The 17855-nt window shown below is 45.4% G+C and overlaps 2 protein-coding genes across 6 annotated transcripts in view; both read right to left on the bottom strand.

Annotated features, from left to right (window-relative positions):
• Positions 1-17855, bottom strand: part of LOC118940024 — a 1007326-nt gene that overhangs the window by 871355 nt on the left and 118116 nt on the right. The gene's annotated exons all lie outside the window — the stretch shown is intronic.
• Positions 104-16861, bottom strand: LOC110493420 (platelet endothelial cell adhesion molecule). 5 transcript variants are annotated; one of them, XM_036948063.1, is made up of 13 exons: positions 16530-16861; positions 16418-16444; positions 16099-16255; positions 14891-15066; positions 9467-9653; positions 9085-9191; positions 7661-7933; positions 6620-6922; positions 5076-5177; positions 1164-1194; positions 1027-1066; positions 689-754; positions 104-206 (listed from the first exon to the last, which is right to left on the bottom strand). In XM_036948063.1, exons 1-13 carry the CDS (start codon positions 16564-16566, stop codon positions 117-119), a joined length of 1596 nt encoding a protein of 531 aa, XP_036803958.1. In that variant the 5' UTR covers positions 16567-16861; the 3' UTR covers positions 104-116. The 5 variants fall into 5 exon arrangements, 3 of the variants coding, with proteins under 3 accessions (XP_036803958.1, XP_036803960.1, XP_036803959.1); XR_005036661.1 differs by having other exon boundaries at positions 172-206; positions 6637-6922; positions 16530-16856; XM_036948064.1 differs by lacking the exon at positions 104-206 and having other exon boundaries at positions 724-754; positions 993-1066; positions 16530-16860.

Below are 17855 nucleotides of genomic sequence, written 5' to 3'. Positions count from 1 at the left end.
AACAGAGCCCCAGAACCAGCTGGCTGAGGGGCCTCTGCTCTGGGTTCATCTCTCTGTAGGGGAGGGCTTTGTGATGGAATGTGTAGGAATCACTTCTTTTTAGATGGTTGTAGAATTCAAAAGTTATTTTGTGGAATTTCATCCTCCAAGGTGTTCTTCAGTTCCTGGTGTAGCTGCAGCCACTCGTCTGTCGATTCTACTTCCTCCTGTGGATCAGTGACATCAGTCTGATTGATTGGTTCATTTATTGATTGATTAATTGGTTAACTGATTCATGGTGGATGGGTGGATTAATAGATTGATTGGTTGATTGATTGATGGGTTAGTTGATTAATTGATTGATTGATCAGTTAGTTGATTCATTGATTGATTGATTGATCAGTTAGTTGATTAATTGATTGATTGATCAGTTAGTTGATTAATTGATTGATTGATTGATCAGTTAGTTGATTGATTGATTGATTGATTGATGATTGATTGGTTGATTGATTGATGGTTTAGTTGATTGATTGATTGATCAGTTAGTTGATTAATTGATTGATTGATCAGTTAGTTGATTAATTGATTGATTGATCAGTTAGTTGATTAATTGATCAGTTAGTTGATTGATTGGTTGATTGATTGATGGGTTAGTTGATTGATTGATTGATCAGTTAGTTGATTAATTGATTGATCGAGGCTACATTACCTGATCTGAGTCAACGATTCTGGCTGCTCTCACCACTCCGTCATCCTCCATGTATTCCTCTTCATCCTTCATCGGGAGAAAAGGGGAATATGTTACACTCTGTGGGGAAGTTCGAAATGAACTTGAATGTGAAGTATGTACTTATTATCTTTACACACACACACACACACACACACACACACACACACACACACACACACACACACACACACACACGCATACACGCACACACACACACACACACACACACACACACACACACACACACACACACACACACACACACACACACACACACACACACAGGAACACAGGAACTCTTCATCATCATCAGACACCATTATGTTGTGCATCTCCAGACCCAACTTGAGATCCAGCCTGTAGGAGATGGAGGAATACGGGGATGAATATCTGGCCACTGGGAAACAGGTGAGATCTCAGGGCTGAGGTTGTTACGGGTAGTAAATTCACTTACATAGACTTTTCAACAAGACACTGTCTTTTCTCTGTGGGAAAAACAGGCAACAGGGTTAGAGAGACAAACTGAAAAGAGAGAGAGAGACAGAAAAGAGTGAGGCGAGAGAGAGACAGAGACACAAACTGAAAAGAGAGAGAGAGGAGTGAGAGACAATCTGAAAGAGAGAGAGGAGTGTGAGAGACAGAGAGACAAACTGAAAAGAGTGAGGAGAGAGAGAGACAGAGAGACAAACTGAAAAGAGAGAGAGACAGAGAGACAAACTGAAAAGAGAGAGAGAGGAGTGAGAGACAAACTGAAAGAGAGAGAGGTGTGTGAGAGACAGAGAGACAAACTGAAAGAGAGAGAGGGGTGTGAGAGACAGAGAGACAAACTGAAAAGAGTGAGGAGAGAGAGAGACAGAGAGACAAACTGAAAAGAGAGAGAGACAGAGAGACAAACTGAAAAGAGAGAGAGAGGAGTGAGAGACAATCTAAAAGAGAGAGAGGAGTGTGAGAGACAGAGAGACAAACTGAAAAGAGTGAGGAGAGAGAGAGACAGAGAGACAAACTGAAAGAGAGAGAGGAGTGTGAGAGACAAACTGAAAAGAGAGAGAGACAGCGAGTCAAACTGAAAAGAGAGAGAGAGGAGTGTGAGAGACAAACTGAAAAGAGAGAGAGACAGAGAGACAAACTGAAAGAGAGAGAGGAGTGTGAGAGACAGAGAGACAAACTGAAAAGAGAGAGAGACAGAGAGACAAATTGAAAAGAGAGAGACAGAGAGACAAACTGAAAAGAGAGAGACAGAGACACAAACTGAAAAGAGAGAGAGACAGAGAGACAAATTGAAAAGAGAGAGAGACAGAGAGACAAACTGAAAAGAGAGAGACAGAGACACAAACTGAAAAGAGAGAGACAGATAGACAAACTGAAAAGAGAGAGAGGAGTGTGAGACAGAGAGACAAACTGAAAAGAGAGAGAGGAGAGAGAGAGGAGCGAGAGAGAAAGAGAGACAAACTGAAAAGAGAGAGAGGAGCGAGAGAGACGAGAGAGACAGAGAGACAAACTGAAAAGAGAGAGAGGAGCGAGAGAGACGAGAGAGACAGAGAGACAAACTGAAAAGAGAGAGAGGAGCGAGAGAGACGAGAGAGACAGAGAGACAAACTGAAAAGAGAGAGAGGAGCGAGAGAGACGAGAGAGACAGAAAGACAAACTGAAAAGAGAGAGAGGAGCGAGAGAGACGAGAGAGACAGAAAGACAAACTGAAAAGAGAGAGAGGAGCGAGAGAGACGAGAGAGACAGAAAGACAAACTGAAAAGAGAGAGAGGAGCGAGAGAGACGAGAGAGACAGAAAGACAAACTGAAAAGAGAGAGAGGAGCGAGAGAGACGAGAGAGACAGAAAGACAAACTGAAAAGAGAGAGAGGAGCGAGAGAGACGAGAGAGACAGAAAGACAAACTGAAAAGAGAGAGAGGAGCGAGAGAGACGAGAGAGACAGAGAGACAAACTGAAAAGAGAGAGAGGAGCGAGAGAGACGAGAGAGACAGAGAGACAAACTGAAAAGAGAGAGAGGAGCGAGAGAGACGAGAGAGACAAACTGAAAAGAGAGAGAGGAGCGAGAGAGACGAGAGAGACAGAGAGACAAACTGAAAAGAGAGAGAGGAGCGAGAGAGACGAGAGAGACAGAAAGACAAACTGAAAAGAGAGAGAGGAGCGAGAGAGACAAGAGAGACAGAGAGACAAACTGAAAAGAGAGAGAGGAGCGAGAGAGACGAGAGATACAGAGAGACAAACTGAAAAGAGAGAGAGGAGCGAGAGAGACGAGAGAGACAGAGAGACAAACTGAAAGAGAGAGAGGAGTGTGAGAGACAAACTGAAAAGAGAGAGAGACAGCGAGTCAAACTGAAAAGAGAGAGAGAGGAGTGTGAGAGACAAACTGAAAAGAGAGAGAGACAGAGAGACAAACTGAAAGAGAGAGAGGAGTGTGAGAGACAGAGAGACAAACTGAAAAGAGAGAGAGACAGAGAGACAAATTGAAAAGAGAGAGAGACAGAGAGACAAACTGAAAAGAGAGAGACAGAGACACAAACTGAAAAGAGAGAGAGACAGAGAGACAAATTGAAAAGAGAGAGAGACAGAGAGACAAACTGAAAAGAGAGAGACAGAGACACAAACTGAAAAGAGAGAGACAGATAGACAAACTGAAAAGAGAGAGAGGAGTGTGAGACAGAGAGACAAACTGAAAAGAGAGAGAGGAGAGAGAGAGGAGCGAGAGAGACAGAGAGACAAACTGAAAAGAGAGAGAGGAGCGAGAGAGACGAGAGAGACAGAGAGACAAACTGAAAAGAGAGAGAGGAGCGAGAGAGACGAGAGAGACAGAGAGACAAACTGAAAAGAGAGAGAGGAGCGAGAGAGACGAGAGAGACAGAGAGACAAACTGAAAAGAGAGAGAGGAGCGAGAGAGACGAGAGAGACAGAGAGACAAACTGAAAAGAGAGAGAGGAGCGAGAGAGACGAGAGAGACAGAAAGACAAACTGAAAAGAGAGAGAGGAGCGAGAGAGACGAGAGAGACAAACTGAAAAGAGAGAGAGGAGCGAGAGAGACGAGAGAGACAGAAAGACAAACTGAAAAGAGAGAGAGGAGCGAGAGAGACGAGAGAGACAGAAAGACAAACTGAAAAGAGAGAGAGGAGCGAGAGAGACGAGAGAGACAGAGAGACAAACTGAAAAGAGAGAGAGGAGCGAGAGAGACGAGAGAGACAGAGAGACAAACTGAAAAGAGAGAGAGGAGCGAGAGAGACGAGAGAGACAGAGAGACAAACTGAAAAGAGAGAGAGGAGCGAGAGAGACGAGAGAGACAGAGAGACAACCTGAAAAGAGAGAGAGGAGCGAGAGAGACGAGAGAGACAGAGAGACAAACTGAAAAGAGAGAGAGGAGCGAGAGAGACGAGAGAGACAGAGAGACAAACTGAAAAGAGAGAGAGGAGCGAGAGAGACGAGAGAGACAGAGAGACAAACTGAAAAGAGAGAGAGGAGCGAGAGAGACGAGAGAGACAGAAAGACAAACTGAAAAGAGAGAGAGGAGCGAGAGAGACGAGAGAGACAGAGAGACAAACTGAAAAGAGAGAGAGGAGCGAGAGAGACGAGAGAGACAGAGAGACAAACTGAAAAGAGAGAGAGGAGCGAGAGAGACGAGAGAGACAAACTGAAAAGAGAGAGAGGAGCGAGAGAGACGAGAGAGACAGAGAGACAAACTGAAAAGAGAGAGAGGAGCGAGAGAGACGAGAGAGACAGAGAGACAAACTGAAAAGAGAGAGAGGAGCGAGAGAGACGAGAGAGACAGAGAGACAAACTGAAAAGAGAGAGAGGAGCGAGAGAGACGAGAGACAGAAAGACAAACTGAAAAGAGAGAGAGGAGCGAGAGAGACGAGAGAGACAGAGAGGCAAACTGAAAAGAGAGAGAGGAGCGAGAGAGACGAGAGAGACAGAGAGACAAACTGAAAAGAGAGAGAGGAGCGAGAGAGACGAGAGAGACAGAGAGACAAACTGAAAAGAGAGAGAGGAGCGAGAGAGACGAGAGAGACAGAAAGACAAACTGAAAAGAGAGAGAGGAGCGAGAGAGACGAGAGAGACAGAGAGACAAACTGAAAAGAGAGAGGAGCGAGAGAGACGAGAGAGACAGAGAGACAAACTGAAAAGAGAGAGAGGAGCGAGAGAGACGAGAGAGACAAACTGAAAAGAGAGAGAGGAGCGAGAGAGACGAGAGAGACAGAGAGACAAACTGAAAAGAGAGAGAGGAGCGAGAGAGACGAGAGAGACAAACTGAAAAGAGAGAGAGGAGCGAGAGAGACGAGAGAGACAGAAAGACAAACTGAAAAGAGAGAGAGGAGCGAGAGAGACGAGAGAGACGAGAATAAGTAAAGTGTACACTCACGGAACAGCAGACCACTGAAACAACAGGTGGTCACCAAGGTAACCAGGAAGAGGAAACAGCCGAACACAACAGCCACCACCGTGGTAGGGAGGTGGTTCAACACTGGCAGAGGAAGAAGAAGAGGTAAACAAACAAAAACAACTTCAAACATCTAAATACAGGCTTTGATTGAACTACATACAACCCATTGACCTTATGTAGAGCCATGTGTCTGTAAGATTCACACACACTCAATTCCAGTCAAACAAGGACTCTCATGCCTGGGATGGAGAGGAGTGAGGTTAACATTACACATTCTACCCACACAAGGACCCTCATGCCTGGGATGGAGAGGAGAGAGGAGTGAGGTTAACATTACACATTCTACCCACACAAGGACCCTCATGCCTGGGATGGAGAGGAGAGAGGAGTGAGGTTAACATTACACATTCTACCCACACAAGGACCCTCATGCCTGGGATGGTCCAGTGGTCTAAGCCTCTGTGTCTGGAGCATTTGTACAATGTACCGCTGCCAGAATGGGTTTGAATCTGGCCTCTATGTACTGCTGCCAGCATGGGTTTGTATCTGGCCTCTATGTACCGCTGCCAGAATGGGTTTGAATCTGGCCTCTATGTACGGCTGCCAGAATGGGTTTGTATCTGGCCTCTATGTACCGCTGCCAGAATGGGTTTGAAACTGGCCTCTATGTACGGCTGCCAGAATGGGTTTGTATCTGGCCTCTATGTACCGCTGCCAGAATGGGTTTGAATCTGGCCTCTATGTACCGCTGCCAGAATGGGTTTGAATCTGGCCTCTATGTACCGCTGCCAGAATGGGTTTGAATCTGGCCTCTATGTACCGCTGCCAGAATGGGTTTGAATCTGGCCTCTATGTACCGCTGCCAGAATGGGTTTGAATCAGGCCTCTATGTACCACTGCCAGAATGGGTTTGAATCTGGCCTCTATGTACCGCTGCCAGAATGGGTTTGTATCTGGCCTCTATGTACCGCTGCCAGAATGGGTTTGAATCTGGCCTCTATGTACCGCTGCCAGAATGGGTTTGAATCTGGTCTCAATGTACCGCTGCCAGAATGGGTTTGAATCTGGCCTCTATGTACCGCTGCCAGAATGGGTTTGAATCTGGCCTCTATGTACCGCTGCCAGAATGGGTTTGAATCTGGCCTCAATGTACCGCTGCCAGCATGGGTTTGAATCTGGCCTCTATGTACCGCTGCCAGAATGGGTTTGAATCTGGTCTCAATGTACCGCTGCCAGAATGGGTTTGAATCTGGCCTCTATGTACCACTGCCAGAATGGGTTTGTATCTGGCCTCTATGTACCGCTGCCAGCATGGGTTTGAATCTGGCCTCAATGTACTGCTGCCAGCATGGGTTTGTATCTGGACTCTATGTACCGCTGCCAGCATGGGTTTGTATCTGGACTCTATGTACCGCTGCCAGAATGGGTTTGTATCTGGTCTCAATGTACTGCTCTTTCAGCTATCTCTCTCTATCCAATCAAAATTTATTTAAGAAAAAGCAAAGACTCATCTCAGACCAAACCTTCTTTATCGATGTACCTCGCCTCACTGCTGATCACCGTAGTGCCATCAAAGCTGTCGGACACCTCACAATGGTACGTTCCGGCACTGCTCCTCCCCACAGATAACAACAAAATGGATTGCTCCGGCTGGTTCTCCACCCAGTAGAACTCTCCACGGCCTTCTAGAACAGTTCCGTTGAGGAACCAGCGGTACTGGGGAAAGGTTCCCCTCTCCACGGAACAGTAGAACCTCAGGCCCACAATGGAGAAGTTTTCTCCCACGTCGGTGTCGTAGTGCATCGTCACAGCTCCACCTACTGAAACTGGGGGGGGGGGGGGGGGGGGTAGGTATACTCAGCAACACAAATGGCACCCTATTCCCCTCATAGTGCACTACTGCGTTTCAATGTATGAGAATTTACAAGTCCAGTGGGTGATAAGTCTAGTGGGTGATAAGTCCAGTGGGTGATAAGTCTAGTGGGTGATAAGTCCAGTGGGTGATACGTCTAGTGGTGATAAGTCCAGTGGGTGATAAGTCCAGTGGGTGATAAGTCCAGTGGGTGATACGTCTAGTGGTGATAAGTCCAGTGGGTGATAAGTCCAGTGGGTGATAAGTCCAGTGGGTGATACGTCTAGTGGTGATAAGTCCAGTGGGTGATAAGTCTAGTGGTGATAAGTCCAGTGGTGATAAGTCCAGTGGTGATAAGTCTAGTGGTGATAAGTCCAGCGGGTGATACGTCTAGTGGTGATAAGTCCAGTGGGTGATAAGTCCAGTGGGTGATACGTCTAGTGGTGATAAGTCCAGTGGGTGATAAGTCTAGTGGTGATAAGTCCAGTGGTGATAAGTCCAGTGGTGATAAGTCTAGTGGTGATAAGTCCAGTGGGTGATAAGTCCAGTGGGTGATAAGTCCAGTGGGTTATAAGTCCAGTGGGTGATAAGTCCAGTGGGTTATAAGTCCAGTGGGTCTTGAGTGCTGAGAACAGAACTATAGGTCAAATAATTTGCTTGAAACAGACTGTCGGACAAAGAGACAGACAGACAGCGAGACAGACAGACTTACCAACGTGCATGGCCGTCCACTGACCGTACACCACCCTGTCTCCGTTCTGCGCCTGACACTGTAGAAAGCCCATGTGGAGATCTAGAACCACTGGAATAGAGAACGTGGCGAATCGCTCGTCAACCGTCTCCGTGCTAATGAACTCTGACCTGCTGTAGAGGGAGAAGGTGATGGGCGGAGTCCCATTGAGTGATTGACACGTGACGAGGGCAAAGTAGGTCCCGCCTCTTTCCTTCAGGACCAGGAAGAGGAGGTCTGGTTCAGACACCAGCTCTGAAAGAGAGGAGAGGATGGATGGAGAGAGTTTTGAACAAGATATCCTCTGAATACAGGGTTTGATTGAATACAACCCACTGACTTCACTTCACTATGAACATGTGACAGACTTATGACAGAATCCATTTCAGCTGTCAGGAGCTTTGAGAAATACGCAGTGTGGAGTTTTCCTGACCGCTGGACCTGACCAGGGAAAACTCCTGCCCTAGACAAGAGAGATAGGGCAACTTGAAGGAAAACAACCCCCTTCAGGGAAACGCCTCTTTTCTAACAGAAAAAAATACAGTTTGGTAAGACTTAGATATGTGCATACTGGCTATCATTTTACATTTCAGCAGACACTCTTATCCAGAGCAACTAACAGGAGCATTTAGGGTTAAGTGCCTTGCTCAAGGGCACAGACAGCTTTTTGACCCAGTCGGCTCAGAGATTCAAACCAGCGACCTTTCAGTTACTGGCCCAAAACTCTAACCACTAGGCTACCTTACCTGCCTCCTTTACACTCTAACCACTAGGCTACCTGCCTCCTCTACACTCTAACCACTAGGCTACCTGCCTCCTCTACACTCTAACCACTAGGCTACCTGCCGCCTCTACACTCTAACCACTAGGCTACCTGCCTCCTCTACACTCTAACCAGTAGGCTACCTGCCTCCTCTACACTCTAACCACTAGGCTACCTGCCTCCTCTACACTCTAACCAGTAGGCTACCTGCCTCCTCTACACTCTAACCACTAGGCTACCTGCCTCCTCTACACTCTAACCAGTAGGCTACCTGCCTCCTCTACACTCTAACCACTAGGCTACCTGCCTCTATACTTAGGTAAACACATTCTGAAGGGAAATAACATCCCTTGTTAATGTCATAGGATCCTTCCTTAACCCATAGGAAGTCCCACCCAGTTGACTAATTCAAAATGGTGAAATCCCTCTATGTTGCTGCCCATGTTAAAACGTTTTTTTTTTGTGGCACTAGAGCCCCCTATCTCTATGAGTACACCTTAGGTACAGATTTAGGATCAGCTTCCCCTCCCCCAAGCCTTAAGCATTAGTGCGGAAAATGCTAAACTGACTCAAGATCAGCATCTAGGGGCAACTTCACCCTCCTCCATAATTATGTGATACAAATGACCCCCTGACCTCTGACCTTTGACCTTGATGACCTTGGCAGTGCTCCTGGAGGAGTAGACCTTGGTGATGTTGAGTTGGTTGGTAGCAACACAGGTGTACTCCCCGCTGTCCTGGGGCACCATCCTGTAGTAGTGCATACAAATACAGATACTGTCAACAATATTTCCAGTGAGTTTTCACATATAAGAAGCTAAATAATACAACATTGACAAAGATCTATGTGACTGGAGTGGTGTATTTGTCAATAAATATATAAGTTCTCTTCAGTTGTTTGCATATCCAATGCACCCCTGATCTAAGATGCATCTTCAGGTGGGCACAAATGAACCTCTGAAAGACAAACACAAGACAGACAGACCAGACAGACCAGTATAAACGGACCATCCACAATACAGTACCTGTAGATGAAGAGTTGTTCCTGTGTCTGATTGTGTAAAGGAGACAGGGGGAGGGGATTCCCATCCACCAGCCACTGGTAGGAGACGTGGTTCCCTTTGGCGATGTTACAACGTAGGGACAGTGGCTTCCCTTCGTAGAACTCCACAGACCCTGATTGGACTACAACCTCTGCACCGTTGACTGGGTCTGTGGGAGAACACATACAACCATGCAGTAGAACCATTCTTAGCACCATAGAATCTGATAATGTTGTGTTCTAATTCTAGGAGGGCATTCTAGATCTGTGAAAACATTTTAGTTCTATTAAGACATTGTAATTGTATAAAGACATTCAAATTCTATGAGGACATTCTAGTTCTATGAGTACATTTTAATTTATCTGAGGACATTCATGTTCTATGAGTACATTCTAGTTCTATGAGTACATTCTAGTTCTATGAGTACATTCTAGTTCTATGAGTACACTAGTTATATGAGTACATTCTAGTTCTATGAGGAAATTGTAAATGCAGCAAAAAAAGAAACGTCCTCTCACTGTCAACTGTGTTTATTTTCAGCAAACTAAACATGTGTAAATATTTGTATGAACATAACAAGATTCAACAACTGAGACATAAACTGAACAGAAATGGAATAATGTGTCCCTGAACAAAGAGGGGGTCAAAATCAAAAGTAACAGTCAGTATATGGTGTGGCCACCAGCTGCATTAAGTACTGCAGTGCATCTCCTCCTCATGGACTGCAAAAGATTTTCCAGGTCTTGCTGTGTGATGTTACCCCACACTTCCACCAAGACATCTGCAAGTTCCCGGACATTTCTGGGGGGAACGGCCCTAGCCCTTACCCTCCGATCCAGCAGGTCCCAGACGTGCTCAATAGGATTGAGATCCGGGCTCTTCGCTGGCCATGGCAGAACACTGACAATCCTGTCTTGCAGGAAATCATGCACAGAACGAGCAGTATTGCTGGTGGCATTGTCATGCTGGAGGGTCATGTCAGGATGAGCCTGCAGGAAGGGTACCACATGAGGGAGGAGGATCTTCCCTGTAACGCACAGCTTTGAGATTGCCTGCAATGAAAACAAGCTCAGTTCGATGATGCTGTGACACACCGCCCCAGACCATGACGGACCCTCCACATTCAAATCGATCCCACTCCAGAATACAGGCCTCGGTGTAACTCTCATTCCTTCGACAATAAACGCAAATCCGACGATCACCCCTGGTGAGACAAAACCGCGTCTCGTCAGTGAAGAGCACTTTTTGCCAGTCCTGTCTGGTCCAGCGACGGTGGGTTTGTGCACATAGGCGACATTGTTGCCGGTGATGTTTGGTGAGGACCTGCCTTACAACAGGCCTACAAGCCCTCAGTCCAGCCTCTCTCAGCCTATTGAGGACAGTCTGTGGTCTAGAGTTTTTTTCCCTCTGGTTGCACATGTGACATGCTGGCAGAAATTATGTAAAAGGGATTTAAGTTTGTCTGTTAAAGTCCCCGGCCGCTAGGAGCGCCACTTCTGGATGAGCATTTTCTTCTTTCCTTATGGCCTTATACAGCTCGCTGAGTGGCCTTATACAGCTCGCTGAGTGGCCTTATACAGCTCGCTGAGTGGCCTTATTCAGCTCACTGAGTGGCCTTATACAGCTCACTGAGTGACCTTATACAGCTCACTGAGTGGACTTATACAGCTCACTGAGTGGCCTTATACAGCTCGCTGAGTGGCCTTATACAGCTCGCTGAGTGGCCTTATACAGCTCGCTGAGTGGCCTTATACAGCTCGCTGAGTGGACTTATACAGCTCGCTGAGTGGCCTTATACAGCTCGCTGAGTGGCCTTATACAGCTCGTTGAGTGGACTTATACAGCTCGCTGAGTGGACTTATACAGCTCGCTGTGTGGACTTATACAGCTCGTTGAGTGGACTTATACAGCTCGTTGAGTGGACTTATACAGCTCGCTGTGTGGACTTATACAGCTCGCTGAGTGGCCTTATACAGCTCGCTGAGTGGCCTTATACAGCTCGCTGAGTGGCCTTATACAGCTCGCTGAGTGGACTTATACAGCTCGCTGAGTGGACTTATACAGCTCGTTGAGTGGACTTATACAGCTCATTGAGTGGACTTATACAGCTCGCTGAGTGGACTTATACAGCTCGCTGAGTGGCCTTATACAGCTCGCTGAGTGGCCTTATACAGCTCGCTGAGTGGTCTTATACAGCTCGTTGAGTGGACTTATACAGCTCGCTGAGTGGACTTATACAGCTCGCTGAGTGGACTTATACAGCTCGCTGAGTGGCCTTATACAGCTCGGTGAGTGGTCTTATACAGCTCGTTGAGTGGACTTATACAGCTCGCTGAGTGGACTTATACAGCTCGCTGAGTGGTCTTATACAGCTCGTTGAGTGGACTTATACAGCTCGCTGAGTGGACTTATACAGCTCGTTGAGTGGACTTATACAGCTCGCTGAGTGGCCTTATACAGCTCGCTGAGTGGCCTTATACAGCTCGCTGAGTGGCCTTATACAGCTCGCTGAGTGGACTTATACAGCTCGCTGAGTGGACTTATACAGCTCGTTGAGTGGACTTATACAGCTCATTGAGTGGACTTATACAGCTCGCTGAGTGGACTTATACAGCTCGCTGAGTGGCCTTATACAGCTCGCTGAGTGGCCTTATACAGCTCGCTGAGTGGTCTTATACAGCTCGTTGAGTGGACTTATACAGCTCGCTGAGTGGACTTATACAGCTCGCTGAGTGGACTTATACAGCTCGCTGAGTGGCCTTATACAGCTCGGTGAGTGGTCTTATACAGCTCGTTGAGTGGACTTATACAGCTCGCTGAGTGGACTTATACAGCTCGCTGAGTGGTCTTATACAGCTCGTTGAGTGGACTTATACAGCTCGCTGAGTGGACTTATACAGCTCGCTGAGTGGACTTATACAGCTCGCTGAGTGGCCTTATACAGCTCGCTGAGTGGACTTATACAGCTCGCTGAGTGGACTTATACAGCTCGCTGAGTGGACTTATACAGCTCGCTGAGTGGACTTATACAGCTCGCTGAGTGGCCTTATACAGCTCGCTGAGTGGACTTATACAGCTCGCTGAGTGGACTTATACAGCTCGCTGAGTGGACTTATACAGATCGCTGAGTGGCCTTATACAGCTCGCTGAGTGGCCTTATACAGCTCGCTGAGTGGCCTTATACAGCTCGCTGAGTGGCCTTATACAGCTCACTGAGTGGCCTTATACAGCTCACTGAGTGGCCTTATACAGCTCACTGAGTGGCCTTATACAGCTCGGTGAGTGGTCTTATACAGCTTGTTGAGTGGACTTATACAGCTCGCTGAGTGGACTTATACAGCTCGCTGAGTGGACTTATACAGCTCGCTGAGTGGACTTCTACAGCTCGCTGAGTGTACTTATACAACTCGCTGAGTGGACTTATACAGCTCGCTGAGTGGACTTATACAGCTCGCTGAGTGGACTTATACAGCTCGCTGAGTGGACTTATACAGCTCGTTGAGTCTTAGTGCCAGCGTCAGTTTGTGGTGGTAAATAGACATCTACGAAAAATATAGCTGAAAACTCTCTTGGTAGATGGTGTGGTCTACAGTGTATCATGAGGTACACTACTTCAGCAATACATTGAGGTTACCTTAATATTAGACATTAGCTGTTATTGACAAATAGACACACACCTCCACCCCTCGTCTTACCGGACGTAGCTGTTCTGTCCTGCCGACGCGCAGAAGACCAAGACAACTGTATATTATCCGTGTCGTCATTCTTAGTGAAACATAAGATATTACAGTTTTTAATGTCCCATTGGTAGGATAGTCTCAAACTGAGCTTTTCCAGTTTATTCTCCAGTGATTGCACGTTGGCTAATAGAACAGATGGTAGAGGCGGGTCACCAACAAATTCTCTGATCGGACCCTGATCTCCGCCCCCTGTATTTCCTTATTTTCTTCCTGCGAATGAAGGGGATTTGAGCCTTGTCTGGGAGAAACATATCTTTCACTCCAGACTCATTAAAGAAAATAATCTTTGTCCAGTTTGAGGTCACTGTTCTTATAGTCACTGTTCTTATAGTCACTGTTCTTATAGTCACCGTTCTTATAGTCACTGTTCTTATAGTCACTGTTCTTATAGTCACTGTTCTTATAGTCACTGTTCTTATAATCACTGTTCTTATAGTCACTGTTCTTATAGTCACTGTTCTTATAGTCACTGTTCTTATAGTCACTGTTCTTATAGTCACTGTTCTTATAGTCACCGTTCTTATAGTCACTGTTCTTATAGTCACTGTTCTTATAGTCACCGTTCTTATAGTCACTGTTCTTATAGTCACTGTTCTTATAGTCACTGTTCTTATAGTCACTGTTCTTATAGTCACTGTTCTTATAGTCACTGTTCTTATAATCACTGTTCTTATAGTCACTGTTCTTATAGTCACTGTTCTTATAGTCACTGTTCTTATAGTCACTGTTCTTATAGTCACTGTTCTTATAGTCACTGTTCTTATAATCACTGTTCTTATAGTCACTGTTCTTATAGTCACTGTTCTTATAGTCACTGTTCTTATAGTCACTGTTCTTATAGTCACTGTTCTTATAGTCACTGTTCTTATAGTCACTGTTCTTATAATCAAGGTTCTTATAGTCACTGTTCTTATAGTCACTGTTCTTATAGTCACTGTTCTTATAGTCACTGTTCTTATAGTCACTGTTCTTATAATCAAGGTTCTTATAGTCACTGTTCTTATAGTCACTGTTCTTATAGTCACTGTTCTTATAGTCACTGTTCTTATAGTCACTGTTCTTATAGTCACTGTTCTTATAGTCACTGTTCTTATAATCAAGGTTCTTATAGTCTCTGTTCTTATAGTCACTGTTCTTATAGTCACTGTTCTTATAGTCACTGTTCTTATAGTCACCGTTCTTATAATCACTGTTCTTATAATCACTGTTCTTATAATCACTGTTCTTATAGTCACTGTTCTTATAGTCACCGTTCTTATAATCACTGTTCTTATAGTCACTGTTCTTATAATCACTGTTCTTATAGTCACTGTTCTTATAGTCACTGTTCTTATAGTCACTGTTCTTATTTTCCAGGAGCTTTGTCCAGTTTGAGGTCACTGTTCTTATAGTCACTGTTCTTATAGTCACTGTTCTTATAGTCACTGTTCTTATTTTCCAGGAGCTTTGTCCAGTTTGAGGTCACTGTTCTTATAGTCACTGTTCTTATTTTCCAGGAGCTATTTTTGGTCATAAGAGACAGTAGCATCAACATTATGTACAAAATAAGTTACAAACAATGCGAAAAACACACGACTGGTTAGGAGCCCGTAAAGTGGCAGCCATCCCCTCTGGCGCCATTCTTCCAGGACAAAACAGAAGTATTAATACAGGGTCTACGACTCACCGACTACTCTGAGGTGGTGTCTTTGACTGACGGTGGGTTGTATTACTGTGTTGTTCTGGACGCTGGCTACACACACCATGTAGCCCTCGTAGGAAGCAGTGATGTACAGAGGGAAATTGGCCATCTCACCAGACAGAGCACTGTAGAAGCCTAAGGCCTTGGACCGGTCACCTTCCCTGAGGACAGATTACAGTAATGGATTGGAAACATAACAGTGGTAAAAATGTATATTTTATTGTGTTGTTTACATGGCATTATATTGACAGGGCTCTGTAGAAACTTAAAGCTGCAATATGTAACTTTTTGAGGGCGACCCAACCAAATGCACATAGAAATGTGAGTTGTAGATCTGTAATCCTCATTAAAAGCCCGTCTCAGAAGCGGTAGATCTGTTGATCTATGTGTGCTATTTCTATGCTTCCCGTTCTTAAGTTTTGTTTTTGCATCTTTTACTTTCAGTTTTATACACCAGCTTCAGACAGCTGAAAATACTACACTGGTTCTGGAAAATATATTTAACAGCGGTTTAGGCTACAATGATTCTCTACACTATACATGCTGGTTTTGTCACATAAACTGAAATTAGGCGAACTATTAGAATTTTAACAAACAGGAAATGGCGGAGCGATTTCTGCATTGTGCGTCTTTAAGGTCTTGTCTAATGTGAGTTTTAAATTGACCCCTAGAACCCTACCCCCTAGGCACTGACCCCTAGAACCCTACCCCCTAGGCACTGACCCCTAGAACCCTACCCCCTAGGCACTGACCCCTAGAACCCTACCCCCTAGGCACTGACCCTAGAACCCTACCCCCTAGGCACTGACCCCTAGAACCCTACCCCCTAGGCACTGACCCCTAGAACCCTACCCCCTAGGCACTGACCCCTAGAACCCTACCCCCTAGGCACTGACCCCTAGAACCCTACCCCCTAGGCACTGACCCCTAGAACCCTACCCCCTAGGCACTGCATTGGATTGATCAGCCTACTTGCCTACTGATATATTCATATTGACAACACCTCCTTTCAGATCTCCAGTACTTAGGGTCTTGAGGTAGATATTGTAGCAATCTTAACCAAACACTTAGCAAGCTGGTCAAGAGGTTCGGAAAAGGATCTTTTGGCGTAACAACAAAGGTTTTGGGTTGACAGTCGTTTGAGTCTCGGTCAGGGCTACTCCCTGAATTCCCTACAATACAGCAACACCCACCTGAATAGCTGGTAGAGGATGGACTCTTCTTTAGGGTAACGCAGAACTTCACACTGGAATTCTTCTACAGTCTTCTCTAGGGCTGTTGAGGGGCCGTACAGCAACGGTCTGCCTAGGACTGAGGCTCCTGGGACTGAGGCTCCTTGGACTGAGGCTCCTGGGACGGGGACAGGGGGAACAGGGGGTACACAACACAGTCAGACACACTCAGAAACACACACACACACACACACACACACACACACACACACACACACACACACACACACACACACACACACACATACACGCACAACTAAGAAATTGGCACAAAACTTACTTGTCTCCTGGCAGAAGGTGTAGAAACCTTCAGAGAAGAAGAAAAAGAAGACTGTTGGTGTTCTATAAAAGAATCATCTGAAAGCCATAATAACAAGTACAGCACGACTCACCCAGTAAAACTACTACTGTTGCTCTGAGAGTAGTCATCTTCTCTACTTCCTCCTTATCCACAAAACACAATTTGACTGGAAGTTTGTTTTTGACTGAAGAAGCAGATATGGACTTGTATCCGTGTGTGTGTAAAGGTTTGAATGTGTTTACATTTGTTGTGTGTGTGTGTGTGTGTACTGCAGTTAGTGTTTGGAGGGGTTAGTGGTTATGGAGGGTGGTGAGAGTGAATGAATGGTGGAGAAAGAGAGATAGAGCGAGAGAGAGCAGGATGTGGGGGCCGATAAAAATAACAGAAAGAAAGGTTAGGACCTAGTAACCTACACGCCCCACTACACACACACCAGACACACACTCCAGACACACCCAGCAGACACACACACACACACACACACACACACACACACACACACACACACACACACACACACACACACACACACACACACACACACACACACACACACACACACACCAGACACACACACACACACACACACACACACACACACACACACACACACACACACACACACACACACACACACACACACACACACACACACACACACACCAGACACACACACACACATGTGCACAGAACTGATAGTACTATACACCGTCCCCCTCCCTTATACCCCCTCTCTCCAACAGCAGTTCCACAAAAACACAACATGCTTCAAATGTCGCAACTTTATTGACACACGAGATGTAGCATTACATTTTGTATTGTTTCAGTATTGATAACAATTCTTCCATTAAAAGTCATAAAACATTTGAAAAGACAATTTAGTCTTAATTTTTTGCACTTTGGTGCAATTTTGACAAGTATGTGGTACATTTTCACAACTCTTAGACTCTACACAGATCATCAAAATGTCACGTGGTCAAAACTCTAAGCACATTTTCCATTGACTGAGTACTACAAACAAATTCACAACGTCACTTGTTCACTGCACCAAATCACTCTTTCAATTTGCACACATATTCAAGTATTCAAGTATCTGCCTTTCAAAATGCAATATTCACTTTTCTTTGGATATGATTTTCTTGTCACTTGTCAACAATACATTTGTCACTTAATCAAACAGCTCAAAACGCATAACTACTGAACCAAAATGGAGAAGTGCTTAGCTTACCTATATAGTTTCATAACTACTGAACCAAAATGGAGTAGTGCTTAGCTTACCTATATAGTTTCATAACTACTGAACCAAAATGGAGTAGTGCTTAGCTTACCTATATAGTTTCATAACTACTGAACCAAAATGGAGAAGTGCTTAGCTTACCTATATAGTTTCATAACTACTGAACCAAAATGGAGAAGT

The sequence above is a fragment of the Oncorhynchus mykiss genome, chromosome 17 (assembly GCF_013265735.2).
Source record: "Oncorhynchus mykiss isolate Arlee chromosome 17, USDA_OmykA_1.1, whole genome shotgun sequence".
Lineage (NCBI taxonomy): Eukaryota > Metazoa > Chordata > Actinopteri > Salmoniformes > Salmonidae > Oncorhynchus > Oncorhynchus mykiss.
This window is presented reverse-complemented; position numbering and strand designations above follow the sequence as displayed.